General features: G+C 46.2%; 1 protein-coding gene across 1 annotated transcript; it reads left to right on the top strand.

The window, feature by feature from the left end:
* The first annotated feature begins 11,151 nt into the window (after positions 1-11,151).
* Positions 11,152-12,408, top strand: LOC133914292 (uncharacterized). The gene has a single exon (XM_062357411.1). It carries the CDS (start codon positions 11,255-11,257, stop codon positions 12,281-12,283), a length of 1,029 nt encoding a protein of 342 aa, XP_062213395.1. The 5' UTR covers positions 11,152-11,254; the 3' UTR covers positions 12,284-12,408.
* The last annotated feature ends 1,606 nt before the right edge of the window (positions 12,409-14,014 follow it).

Below are 14,014 nucleotides of genomic sequence, written 5' to 3'. Positions count from 1 at the left end.
GTTCCAAACCTGAAAAGGTCCATAAAACCTGGGAGAGAGTTTGCCTTTGCTATATGCTGGAAGAGAGGCTGCTGGACGTTTAATCAACTTGAGCCACACCCAATCACCAACCACGAAAGCCACCTTTGTATGTTTGGCATCATAGTATAGCTTAGCATATTCTTGGACTTGGAGAAGTCTTTCACACACATCCCTGATGAACTTATCTCTTTCGGTTAGAGACTGTTCCATGACCGGCACCCGCGCTTCACCTCTCTCATACACCCGCATAGATGGGGGCTGCCAGCTATAGATCACCTGAAAGGGAGTGTCCCGTAGTACTAAGTGATACATAGTATTTTAGCAATATTCCACCCACGGGAGCACTCGCAAACACTGCTTGGGCCGATCCCTTTATTAGCAGCCTCATACTGACCATCGGTCTATGGGTGGAAGGGTGAGCTCATATGCAAACATGTTCCCGATGTGAACAACTCCTTCCACAAATTGCTAGTGAAGATCACATCCTGGTCACTGACAATTGACTCAAGCAACCCATGAAGACGGACCACCTCATCAAAGAAAGCACGGGCTACAGAACTGGCCGTGTAAGGATGTCTGAGCAGAATAAAATGAGCATATTTGGAGAAATGATCAACCACAATGAGGATTACAGTTTTATTGTTTACCCTCGGAAGCACTTCGATGAAATCCATCGCAATGTCACTCCAAATATGAGCTGAGATCGGCAGAGATTTCAATAGTCCAGCTGGGTGCAAGTGGCTGACTTTGTTTTGTTGGCAGATGGAGCATGTGCAAACAAAGTCTTGCACCAAAGACTTGTCCCCTGAAATACGAAAATCATCTCGGAGCCGCTGCAATGTCCTCTAAACTCCCTCATAGCCGGTGTTGTGTGCTTGCACAATGAGCTGCTGTACCGATGGAGAGGTAGCAGGAGCATAGATATGGTAGCCAACAATGATCAGACCATCACGAAGCTCCCATATCGGCCCCTTGTGGTTGTTTCTGACATTGTCCCCCAACTATTGGAGTGCAGAATTGGTGACCACCTCCTACCGTAGAGTGCTGAATATGTCAAATGCCGGCGTAGAGAGCGCAAATGCAGCTGCAGAATCTGCAGCACGACGAGACAGAGTGTCGGCCACGATACTAGTATTGCCCAGCTTATATTGCATCTCAAATTCAAAGCCTAGCAACTTACTGATCCACCGGTGTTGAGGAATTGTTGCTAACCGCTGGTCCAATAGGAAATTTTAAGCTGTAAACGTCAACCCCAGAGGTAGGGCCACCAATGTTTGGTAGCCTGCGCCAGCCCGATCAACTCTTGCTCATAAGATGCCAGTCCAGCATGCCGAGGCACCATGGCCTGGCTAAAGAAAGCCACCAGCCCCTTCCCTTGATGAGGACTATGCCCATACCTGTCCCTGAGGCCTCACATTCTACAAAGAAAATATGACAGAAATCTGGCAGCTACAAGACCGGGGCCGAAGACAATGAGAGCTTGAGGGTTTGGAAAGCCTGAGCTGTCTCCTCAGTCCAAACGAAGGCCTCCTTCTTCAGTAGGAATGTCAGAGGTTCAGCGAGAGAGCCATATCCCATAATGAAGGGCTAGTAATAGCCTGGGACCAAGAAATCCACATACTTCATGGATAGAATGTGGTACAAGCCATTCAGTGACCGCCTACACTTTCTGCTGATCCATAGCCATACCTACGGCCAACACCACATGCCCTAGGTAGGACACGGATGAAGCCCCAAATGTGCATTTAGACTTCTTGATGAAGAGTTAGTGTTGGCGTAGTGCTTCCAATACCAGTCAAACATGATGTAGATGTTCTGCCCATGATACGATGTACTGAGGATGTCATAAAAAATTAAGAACAAAGCGACGCAAGTACCGTTGAAGGATGTCGTTCATGAGAGCTTGGAAGGTTACCGGGGTATTGGTCAAGTCAAAAGGCATGACCAGGAACTCGTAGTGGCCGTGATGTGTGTGGAACACCGTCTTCTCAATATACGCCTGATTCATGTGGACCTGATGGTAGCCCAAGCGGAGATCAAGCTTGGTGAAGTATTTGGCACCATGTAGTTCATCGACAAGTTCTTCGACCACCGGAATTGGAAATTTATCCTTGATGGTAAGGGTGTTGAGGGCACAGTAGTCAATGTAGAAGAGCCACGAACCATCGTGTTTCTTTACCAACTGCACTGGCGATGAGAAACAAGATGTTCTTGGATGGTGACCTACGTGAGCATGTCAGCACATTGATGCTTGAGTTCGTCCTTCTGCAGCTGAGTTGCGCACCTTGCTTCAGATGTATGCAATGATTGTGGATGCGCGACGGAGGCAGGCTACGAGGTTTGTTGAACAAGTCACAGTAATCTTGCAGGAGACTTCGTAGGAGAGTGCCCTGCTCATCTATCGCATACAACCTTGGTGCCCAGGGTCATGGAATTCCGAGCCATGTGACAGCACGACCCTGTAGGTGGCATGACATGGTCAGGCGATTGAAGTCCCATAGGATGGGTACCAGTGTATGCAGCCACTGTGTGCCGAGAATGATGTCGTAGCCGCCCAAGGGAACTGCGTAACAGTCCAAGCAAACTCGTCCTGATCGATGCATATGTGCAATCGCTTGCAGACTCCTGACAAGGTGAGATGATCCCCATTGGCGACCATCACTCAAACGTCTGTGTGTGCTGGATGGAGGGGGATGCCAAGACTGAGCACATGGTCTTTGTGAATGAAGTTGTGTGACAACCCTGAATCCACCAGCGCCAACAAAGGACGGCCGTCAACCTGTACCTACAAGTGGATAGTGTCTACTTTCTAGACACCAGCCACTGCATATAGGGAGATCTTTGGCTCGACCGGACCATCCTCCATAGCATTCCACTCTGCCTCATCGATTGATGTATCGTTGCATTCGATGTAGAACAGGTGAGCGCACCGTTGGCCATGTACAAACTTTTTGTCACAATTGAAGCAAAGGCCTTGGCAACGATGCTCTGCCATCTCTACGGGAGAAGGCCGGCAAACTTGTCGGGTGGCTGCCGCATCTATTTGTTCTATTTGTGAGGTGGATGATGATCTGGGTGGCTGTGTTGTTGTTGCCTGTGGTGGTGCCATCCGCTGAGATGGAAACTAGGGCAGATCGCTGCTCCGAGGTATGCGTGTAGCATTCTTCTCATACGCCCAGGCCAGACTCATTACTTCCTCCAAATCTCTTAGGTCTTGAAGCTTGACATCGACCCAAGGTCATCTAGAGCCTTGAAGTGAACAATTGCTATTCCTAACGTTCTGTCATATGATTGGCTTGGCTTAGCAGTGCCAACAAGCGACTATGATAATCCTCCATTGTGCCTGTTTGTCGAAGATGGCACAGCTCACCCAGTGGATGGCAGCGAATGGGTGGCTCGAAGTGAGTATTGCAAAGTATCTTGAATTCATCCTAGGGTGGCTTACCCCGGCTACGTTCCAGGTGGAAGTACCAATGGTGTACATTGCCATCTATGTGGTAAGATGTAAGCCAAAGCTTGTGTTGCTCCTTCGTTCGTTTCCCCCAAAAAAAATTGCTCACATCTAGTAAGTCATGGCAATTGGTTGTCCTTACCATCATACCGTGGAAACTCCAATTTGAAGAAACGCGGTATTGCACTTGTATTGCTGTTGCCCATCTGGGCTTCTAATCTGGGCAGGGAGCCACCAACAGACAAGGGTGGGATGGGCTCGGCTAGTGGGGTAGTAGATTTGTCATCCCTGGTCAAGATGCCGGTGTCACCCAATTTGGGAAACAATAGTGGAGATGCACCTGACAAGTTGTCCAACTTGGGTTGGGACTGATCTGCTGCAGATGAAACAGAATCGCCCGGGATCGAAGCATTATACCCACACTTTGATTTCTCTAGGGATGTAATACGATCCACCAATCCGGTCACTATGTGCGTAAGATCGGACAGCGCGATTGTGACGTCGCTAAAGGCTGCCTGAAATTCCTTGAGAGCAAATCCTCCATTGCAGCTAGCATCGTCTTGAACTAGTCCTGATCTGTGTTGGAAGACATGGTCTCTGATACCAAGTTGTCACCTCCGTGAGGAAATAGGATAGTTGTGGGCAGTTGTCGGTCGATCTTTTGTCAGTTTCTTACCCGTGGTGAGATTTGGGACGGCTGGAGGGCATCGACCAGAGAAGAGGAATGGGCAGGAGATGAGATAACAAAGAATTGAGGTGAGAGAACTATATTGTTTTATTACTTGATTTCTTAAAGGCCCTACTACTCTTCATATATAGAGCATGGTAGATTACAACTCCCAAACAACTTAGACTCCTAACTGAATTAGATTACAATCCAAACCTTCCTAATCTTAACTCTTATTGTTGACTTGAATACGGACTCCTAATCCTAAACGGCTAAATCCAAACCTTCCTATCTTCCATAATCCAACTAAGGCAACCTCAACCGCCACTTTGATCTGCTACTATCCTTGGTCGGCGCCTACTACATGTCTTGCCAACCATAACACTGATACTATAAAATCATAAAGTTAGTAAGCATTAAATTATTAGTGCTCTTAAGTTTGGTAGAATAAATTCAATACAAATTTTGCAATAACAAAGGTTGAAAAGATGTTATTTCTTCCTAATCGGAGAGTGGTTGGGGTTTCGGGTCATGGCGGAGGAAGTTGCAGAGTCGAGAAGGTTTGACTACGTATTGGATCGAAAGAGGCTAGGATCTCAATCTTATAGGCAAGTCAATTGGATGTTGTGGTGGCCTCTTTGAGATGTTGCAAGCATGTATTCATTTCGATTGTTGCAACAACAATTATGACTATTGGGATGCAACTGTTTCTCTCCAATGTTGTAGTAGGTAAATTTTGATATTCCATCAGCCGATTTGAAATGTTTCAACAATTTACAACATGTGATTTGGCTCAAATCGGTCTTTTTGATGCTGCAATAGGTGAATTAGGATGTTTCAGTAAGTGATTTGTGATGTTAGGGTGGGAATTTTTTATGATAATGCTCCTCCTAAGACGTTCGAGGCTGTGTTCCACCCGGACACTTCATATGGCACTACGCATAACCCTAGACCCAAAATTTTTATTCAATCGAGTTTGCAGAGAAGTGTGTCTGTCTCTTGTCTCCAACAGAGCACCGCTCTTTGTCCTGCATTCTCTGTCTTGTCCAACCCGCTCCGATTAGATCCAGGCCTGCTGCTCCATGACCATCGGTCGCCTCTGATGTTTCGAGGCGCGCGCTATCCACCTTCACTGTTGTTGTCATAGCCAAGCTCCTGGAGGTGGTCACGTTGCCCTTGGGCGTTGGCATTGGCCAAAGGTGCTAGAGTTCGAGGATATCGGGAGGCTGTTGACATCATCGACACTCTTGGGCATGCTCACGGCGCTACAGGTGGTGCCCCTAGAGCCCTGGTAGACGTTGCCACTGTAGTGCTGCAGTCGTGGCCTCGTGGTCAGTGGCTAGCAGCACAATAGGCCGGGCCCGGTGAGCACCACGGCTCACCAGCACTTCTGCGCGGGTGAGACGAAGCAGTAAGGCATTGAATCGAGCGACGATGAGCTTTTTTCTATGTTGCAGCAGCTGATTTTGGATATTTACAGATGATTTGGGATGTTGCATTAGTTTATCTGATGTTACAACATGTGATTTGGTGGGATCAACTCGTTTTAGTGATGTTGCAGCAGGGGATTGGGATGTTGTGACAAGTGATTTGGAATGTTGGAAAAAATTATTGATGTTGAGATTATCGTTTTATCATTTTCTTGTGGCATGTTCCATGAAACATGGCATTGATATTGCGGTGGGATTTTACTCTCCTAGAATCGGACGCCAGTAAGCTATTTTTTGTTGTGTGCAACACGATGGCATGTTGCGGTGGGAATTTTCCAGCAGAGAACGAAACGGAGAAGAGATATTCGTGCCATTTATTGCCATCATGATGACATGTTGCGGTGGGAATTTTTCGGTTTGCATCGAACGGCAGAGCTACTGTCCAGCTATTTAGGTTCGACGGCCTGGAATCGTCTAGAGCGAGCGCTGGCTCCGGACGTCCGGACACTAGCTCCTCCGTTTAAAAAAATATAGCAGCATGTAACGGACACATCGTCAACCAAACGTGAGCATGACTCCCGATTCTCACCATGTAGCTTTTTCCTTCTTGCTCAGTTTCCTTCGCACCACATGCTCGCCTTGCCTAACAAATCAAGTTTCTAGGGTCCTGTTTTACATAACTTCTATTTGTAGATTCTAAGAATTCTAGAGAAGCTGTATCGAACGGTAGGATTCTATAGCAGATTATCAGTAAACGGATTTTGGTAATGAACTGTACAACTCGGAGAAGCAGAATATGATTTTCACAGGATTCACCATGAAGCGGATTGTGCAAAAGCATAAGCTGTGCCAAACAGAACCTAGAGCTAGTACCAAACATATATCCTTGCCTGGCAAGGTGAGGCTAGGTAGGGCAAAGGATCCAAACATATCTTCTATCTCTCGTTCTCTCTCCATCTCTCCCTTCCTCACAGCTAAATGGATCTAGATCCATGCTGTAGGGTACGACTGAGCTGCGAGCTCGTTCGGATGACCGATCGCCACCATCCTCCTCCTCTCCCTCCCCCTCTCCCGACCCCTTCTCTCTACTCACATATTTGGAGGATGGGAGGTGCAGGGACGTTAGGCATTGCAGGTCCGATTTGATTATAAGGTTACATTTTTTTCACTAAAAAGTTTTCCCCAAAACTTTAGGGTTTGATATTTGTTTTCAGTCTTTTCTCTTATCCAAGTTGAATCTGATTTGCCTTTTTATGTTTTTTATGATCAAGTGAATCTTCACCATACAATTTTTTGTTAAAAACTTTTGCTCAAAATTTAGTTAAAGTTTTAGTTCAAATTTTTTAAGTTAAAGTTTAAGATCTTCTTTTTTATCAAAGTTTTAGATCAATTGTTTTGTCGAAGTTTCAGTTCAAATTTTTAAGTTAAAGTTTTAGATAAACTTTTTTTCAAAGTTTTGGATCAAAAATTTTAGTTAAAGTTTTAGATCAATATTTGTTAGTCAAAGTTATGTCTAAACTAGAACATAAGAGTTATTTAGTTCGGAGTCCTAGTTTCAATTCTTGTTTGTTGTAAAGGAAACGACAGGAGGATTGTGCTTTAGGGGTTGTTGGGTAGCCTGCATCAACTTGGCTAGTATCTTTGGATGTAGTTTCGGGCTGTTTGGATGGCTACACGCGAGATCATTGTTGCAGCCTGGCTTTTGAGAAACGGATGTTTCTTTTGGGCTAGGCTGCAACAGTAATGATATTAACATATAATTAGTGAGTGTTAACTCATATTAGTACATTTTAAATTAGAATAAGGTTTAATATGATAAATTAAGTATTATAGAGTGTATTTATGTAAAATAAACATCATATTAATACTTATTTTTTATTTTAATCTCATACAACATATACTCATACAGGCAATCGAGCACAATATCTTCCCACCCAGGCTAAGCACATGTAGCCAACTAAACAAATAGCATTGTATGCACACAGTCTAGCTCAAATAATCCTAGCTCACTGGCTACGAGCCAGGCTATGTCATGTGGGTAACCAAACGGATCCTTAGTAAATCGTGGGTGCCGAATTTCCACGCATGCTAGAAAAGAAAGGGACAGTGTGTGCCTCGTGACCAAAACGGCACAAACAGTCAGTTAGGGTTGTAAAAAAAACTCGATGCTCACGAGCTACTCAAACTCGACTTGATATAGGCTCTATTCAAGCTCGGTTCAAGACCCTAACAAGCCAAGATCAAACCTAGCCACAAGCTCGTGAGCTTGTCGAGCTCGGACATCTCGTCAAAAGCTCGACTAACTCCAAATGCTTTCTGTATGAAAACAAATCTCATTCATTTTAGCCAAGTTCATTTTTCAATCTCACCATCTAACCTAAAGTTCAATTACCTAACATTAAGGCCATATGACTATATAACATGTGACTCATAGATAGAGCTATCAAAAAAGTTTAAAGATTCGCGAGCTACTTGAACTCGACTTGCTTTAGGCTCGAGATGCTAACAAGCCAAGCTCAAGTCTGGTTGTAGACTTGGCCACATCTTTAGCTCGGCTCGAGTTTCTATCCAGCTCAAATTTAAGACGATAGACTCGCTCAAGCTCGACTCATTGAATGTCCTATAGCCAGTCCGCACTCATGCGCAAAGGTCTATTGACACAGCGGAATGGCGGATGGTAGGTTGAAGAAGCCTATTGACATCAAAGCTTGGAGTGTCGTGTTGGAAGACAAAGTTTTGCAACCTTCATCTATCACAAAACCCCAAAATGAATCCCGTCAATGCATAACAGTGCTGCAGTAACTCCTCCCTTACACCGATTACGTAAACATGGCCAGGAGTCGCGAGTCAAGTGGCGTGTCTGTTAAAAACAACGGTTATGCACAATTGACAGTTGAGGATTGGTCAAGGTAACTTGTTTATATCGGATGGTTGATATTTTAAACAATACAGTAGTGATCCCGGTCCTGCGTCGCTGGCGTACGTCGAAGCTCTGGGCCGCTGCGTGCGCACGCCCTTAGACATGCATCGTCGTTCAGTTAGGGTTTTAGTGAGCTACGGGCTGGGTAAGGGCTCGGAATTACCGACGGGCAACCTGGCCGATTCAATCCTAACATCCGAGAACGTACTCTCCCCCTAAATTACCCTTCAGATCTTAATCAACCGAAACTAATCTCGACCTCTGATCTGCTTTGAAATTTTTGCAACTTTGAAAAGAGGACCACCGGAAAACTTCTGAAAAAAAAGTTTGTTGGTTATGTTAGTGAGGTGGTGAGAGCTGAATTGATCCGACCTTCATTTTCTTCACCACCTCAAACTTGGCTGGTTGATTAAAAAAGAAATGAAACTCGGCTGATTGTAGGATATATGACTACACTGTCAGCTAATCAACACAAAGGGTAAATGGATATATCACAATCACTCGACGGTCCCAAACTAGCAAGGCCCAATTCATGGTTGATGTGTTATGCTGCGTAGTGGAATATAGTAATGTTATAGGAATCTTTACTGCATCTAGTAAGATTTTTCTGTTATGGCTCTAAAAAGTTGCTTCTAAGAAACCAAGTCTAGAGATAGATAAGTCCTTTTGAGAAACCACCACAATGCTTAAAGGAAGTCTAAGTTTCTGACAGTTATTGCTTTATGGATAGTGGTTGTATCCTCTTTGTGATATTTTTCTCGAGTACACATTATCTTGTCAGCAGTATTTTCTTGCCAAGTCATTCTAAACATCCACTGAAGATTTTTCTCTTTTTTTTGCGAAAAGGGGTGGGATTTATATCAAAATTGAAGCACAGTACATCCCAATTTTACATCGAGACCCCTGATGAAAACAGCAAATACAAAGAGATAAAATGAGGCCTCTTCGACATCTTCTTCCTCCAGACATCGACCGTTGTGGCCCCGCACAAGTGCTCGATGCAGACCATCAATGTCAGAGCTCAGCCCTCCAACCGACCTTGATGACGGGCTTCAAACCTTGGAAACGTCGCAAGAGCCAATGACTCGGACCATAACCAAGACGTCTTTGTCCCACCGACGACCACATCACTGGATCAGCTGAGGAAACCCACTGGCACCACCACCCTCGACCAGAAGCAGGATGGAGACCCAAACGAGCAGGCTACCATCGCCAGCATAAAGCCCAGCAACACATCCAAACAATCACAAAAGAGGATCAAAAGTATCCCCCCATGGCTGTAACCAGAGCTGACGTAGAAGCCGACGAGCTCGCAGATGACTAACAGGAAGAGCAAAAGCCAGCGAGGCGTCACCTCCATTGACACCTCTAGGAGACCAAAACCTACACTACCAGATCACCAAATCTACAAACATAAACGCTTCTAACTACCTATCTAGCCATGCTGGACGTCGATCCACCCGTTCTCTACTTGCTCCAATCGTGGAAAGCCTACCAGAGGAGGGGAAACGGGCAAATTGATGAAATCGCCATGGTGTCTCCTTTGGCTATTATAGCAAGGGAACAAGATGATAAGGACCGGTTCATGCACCTTTCCATATCCACCGAAGATGATAAGGACCGGTTCGATTGCACTATATAAATATTACTGACTACATGGGAAAATAACACAACATAGTCGGGACACTGGATGGTTGCAAGCCAGCCAGGGTTCAATCCCTAGCTGCTATATACAATTTGGCGCCCAAAGAATGCCGAGGTCTCCACCCAAATTTTAAACATCGGTTGCCAATTCACAAATAACCGTATCATTTTTTTCCACACATGAGTGTATTATTTTAGCGGTCTCCGTATAGATTGACTGGACTCTATTGTGAAAAACTGAATCAAACAATTACGCGCGACTAACAACTATATATATCCCAAGGAACATTTACACGCTATTAGGCCGTCTCCAACAGGAACCTTAAATTTTCACACTTTAAAACACTATTATAGCACCCCCTATCACTATTACAGCCTCCCTCATTCCATCCATCTTCAACAGAAACTCTATATCTCATCCACTATCTTCTCTCTCCCATATTAAATTGATTTTTGCCCAACCGCCATAGCAGCATTGTTTTTTCCACTTGTTCCCATTGCAACGGGTATTGAATGTCACGGTTAAAATTCGTGGTACGTTTAAATTTCATTTAGTCGGAAATAAATATATTTTTTGGTAATAAATTTTTGAGACCGCATTTTTTTCGCCACCTGCCACTACGCAGTCGCAAAAGATTGTTTGCAGCGTACGAAATGATGTGGCTTCCACTACAATTTAGCTTGTAGAGGAAGGAGGCCAGCAGTCTTGCTGCAGAAGCCGCACCATCGCACTACATATATGAGGCTAAGGTAATCTCACTTGCAAGCCAGCCAAATGGATCATCGTTCAGCCTGGAATCAGTACTTGAGAGACCTGTGTTTCTCGAATCATTCTGCCGATGAGGAAGATGAGTTGGTCTTAGCGACTCTCAGCGCATGGCATGCGGACGAGGAGGCATCACAGCGAGGCCCTTGGGGCGGTTCAGTGCCGGGTCATCGGCGTGTCAACCGGAATCGGCTGGAGGGCCATAATAGGTTGTACAACGACTACTTTGCCGATCCAGCGGTGTACCCCGACTACATTTTCCGTCGCAGGCAAATTTGGAAAAAGCTCTCTTGTGTAAGTATTATGTAGTGATGGTGTCTGAGGTGCTAATGCTCGGTGTTCGTGCAGGTTCAGGATGAAACGTGATCTTTACCTCAGGATTGTGCAGGCGGTTCAGGAGCATGACCCGTGGTTCCAGCAAAGGAGGAACGCTGCAGGCGAGCTGGGGCTGTCCTCCTTGCAAAAAGTGACTGCGGCATTCCGTATGCTAGCATACGATGCTCCAGCCGATTCTCTGGATGAGTGCCTCCGGCTAGGGGAGTCCACCATAGTTGAGAGCATGAGGCGGTTTGTTCGTGCCGTCGTCGAGGTGTTCGGCGATGAGTACCTCCGTGCTCCGAATGAGGAGGACACTGCTCGCTTGATTGCTATCAACGAGCGAAGAGGTTTCCCCGGGATGCTGGGAAGCATTGACTGCATGCATTGGAGGTGGAAGAACTGTCCGACGGCGTGGTCGGGTTCTTTCACTGGCCATGTCAGTGCACCTACGATCATTCTAGAGGCGGTAGCGTCGCGGGACCTGTGGATTTGGCATGCCTTCTTCGGCATGCCAGGTTCTCTGAACGACATCAATGTGCTGCACCGCTCACATCTCCTCGACAATCTTGCCGCTGGCGAGGCCCCCAAGGTACAATACTCCATTAATGGACACCATTACACCATGGGGTACTACCTTGCAGACGGCATCTATCCGGAGTGGGCCACGTTCGTGAAGCCCATACAATCTGCAGTTGGGAGGAAGCGGCAACACTTCGTGGTTCAGCAGGCGGCAGCACGGAAGGATGTGGAACGGGCCTTCGGAGTCCTGCAGTCCCGGTTTCCCATAGTCCGGGGGGCAGCGAGGTTATGGGATCAGGAAACCCTTAACGACGTCATGACCGCCTGCATTATCATGCACAACATGATAATCGAAGATGAGAGACCGGATGGGGAAGTCGAACACATGTACGAGGGTGCTGGTGAGGTTGTGGAGACGTCGCACGACTCAACCCCCCCACTGCAAGTATTTATGCAGAGGTATCGTGCTATAAGAAGCAGGCAGGGTCATCACCAACTCCGTGACGACATTGTTGAGCATCTCTGGCAGCTCCACGGAGGAGAGTAGTATCAACCTCATCTTGTTTGATCAATAACCTGCTTAGTCCTATGCAAGTGCGTATTATGTTTAGTAGTGTGTCATATGCAACTATGTTCTACGTAAGTGCGTATTATGTTAGTCCTTGCATCGGTGTGCTCTGATTGTTGTTGTTTTGAATAAAGAACCGTGCACAATGCGAGATGAAAAACGAAATAATACAATGCATGCTCTCATGGACAGGTCAAATGTACCTAGGGGAACCAGGCGCTCCCCATTTCTAACAGCACCATTCAACAAAACAGCTCGAGCTTTGGGGACTGAGAAAATTCTATACATCGAAAGTGTGAATTGATTTGTAAATATTTTTGGACTGCATTAAGATGGAATCAGAATGTGTCCTATCCTATAACACAGAACATAGAAACAAAATATTATTGATCAGCTTTGCACAGCATTATAGAGATACTGCATTCGGAAGGTGTCCAGGTAGTACTGAACATCACTTGCAGCAGGAAGACAGGAAGGCAATAAATTCATTCTACTACAACTGAGAAGTCATTCCACTACAACATGCAAACAAAGCCATCTGGCGCAGGCTACATAACACAGGAGAACAAACTGGTTTCGAAAGGTGCAGATATGTTTCGCACAACCTAATTCACAAGAAAGAGCGTAAACTAGACGGATGGCCAAGAGGCGGCGCGCCTAGCTGCAATAATACTCTGCCTGAGGGTCCTGTAGTAGGCCTGCTGGTCTTCATCCATCTGCGAAAGATCCATGTTCATTATCTCCCTCTCCTCCTTTAACTTTTCCCTCTCCTCCCTTACCTTTTCCCTCTCCTCCTTGATCTTTTCCAATTGCACACGTTCCTCCTCAAGCCTGAGCTTTTGCTGCTCCATTCTCATCATCTCAGCAAACCTCTCTGCATTTTCCTTCTCAAGCTTCTCTTTCATGGCCAAATGTCGGTCAAATATCTCAACCATTGGGGCGGAAGCTGAGTTCGAGGAGGACGAACCGCGGGCAACCTCCTTCGAGCGATTGCGGCCAAGTGGCCTTTTTGGACGTGGACTGCCAATGGAAGGTCCTGCAGCTACACCTTCAGACACGTTGAGCCCGGGAGAAGACTCAACGTGCGGCGTCGATGAGGGGCTTGGCACGGCGGTGGTCTTCTGCTTCTTGCGCGAAGACTCCGATTGCCACTTGGGATGATTCCTCAACTGCTGCCAACATGGCATCAACGTGAACTCCTTGTGCTCCGCAGCCTGGAACATCTGCAATGCCGCCGCGATCTGGCAAGATGTTCCAATGTCATAAGCAAATAGCATAAAACCAGGAACACAAATGCAACAGAGAAGCACTGAGTCATGTGAAGCAACAGATTTGGTCCTGTATCTTTGCATAAGCTACAATTGTCAACCTTGGTGTTCTAGTCAGGAATCCCGAATTGAAAATAAGTTGACAGATAACGTACCGTGTCGGCCTCAGTCGTCCCACTCTTCCGATTACGCGTGGCCTTGCCATAGTGGCCGCAGAACTTCTGCACCATAGCGTTGATGAACCTCCACCTCCCCTCCAGAGACTTCTTATTGCGGCTCGAAGCGAAGTCTTTGTGCTCATGAAAGAATGTCTCGATCCTCTGCCAGAAAGCCCCAACACTCTGGTTGCTCCCCACCACGGGATCCATGCTCACGTTCAGCCATGCCGACACAATAAGAAGGTCCTCCTTCATGCTGTAACTGCTTCCACGGCCACCTGCAG

Source organism: Phragmites australis, chromosome 4, assembly GCF_958298935.1.
Source record: "Phragmites australis chromosome 4, lpPhrAust1.1, whole genome shotgun sequence".
NCBI lineage: Eukaryota > Viridiplantae > Streptophyta > Magnoliopsida > Poales > Poaceae > Phragmites > Phragmites australis.
The sequence above is the reverse complement of the archived record's forward strand: the minus strand, read 5'-3'. Positions and strand labels throughout refer to the sequence as shown.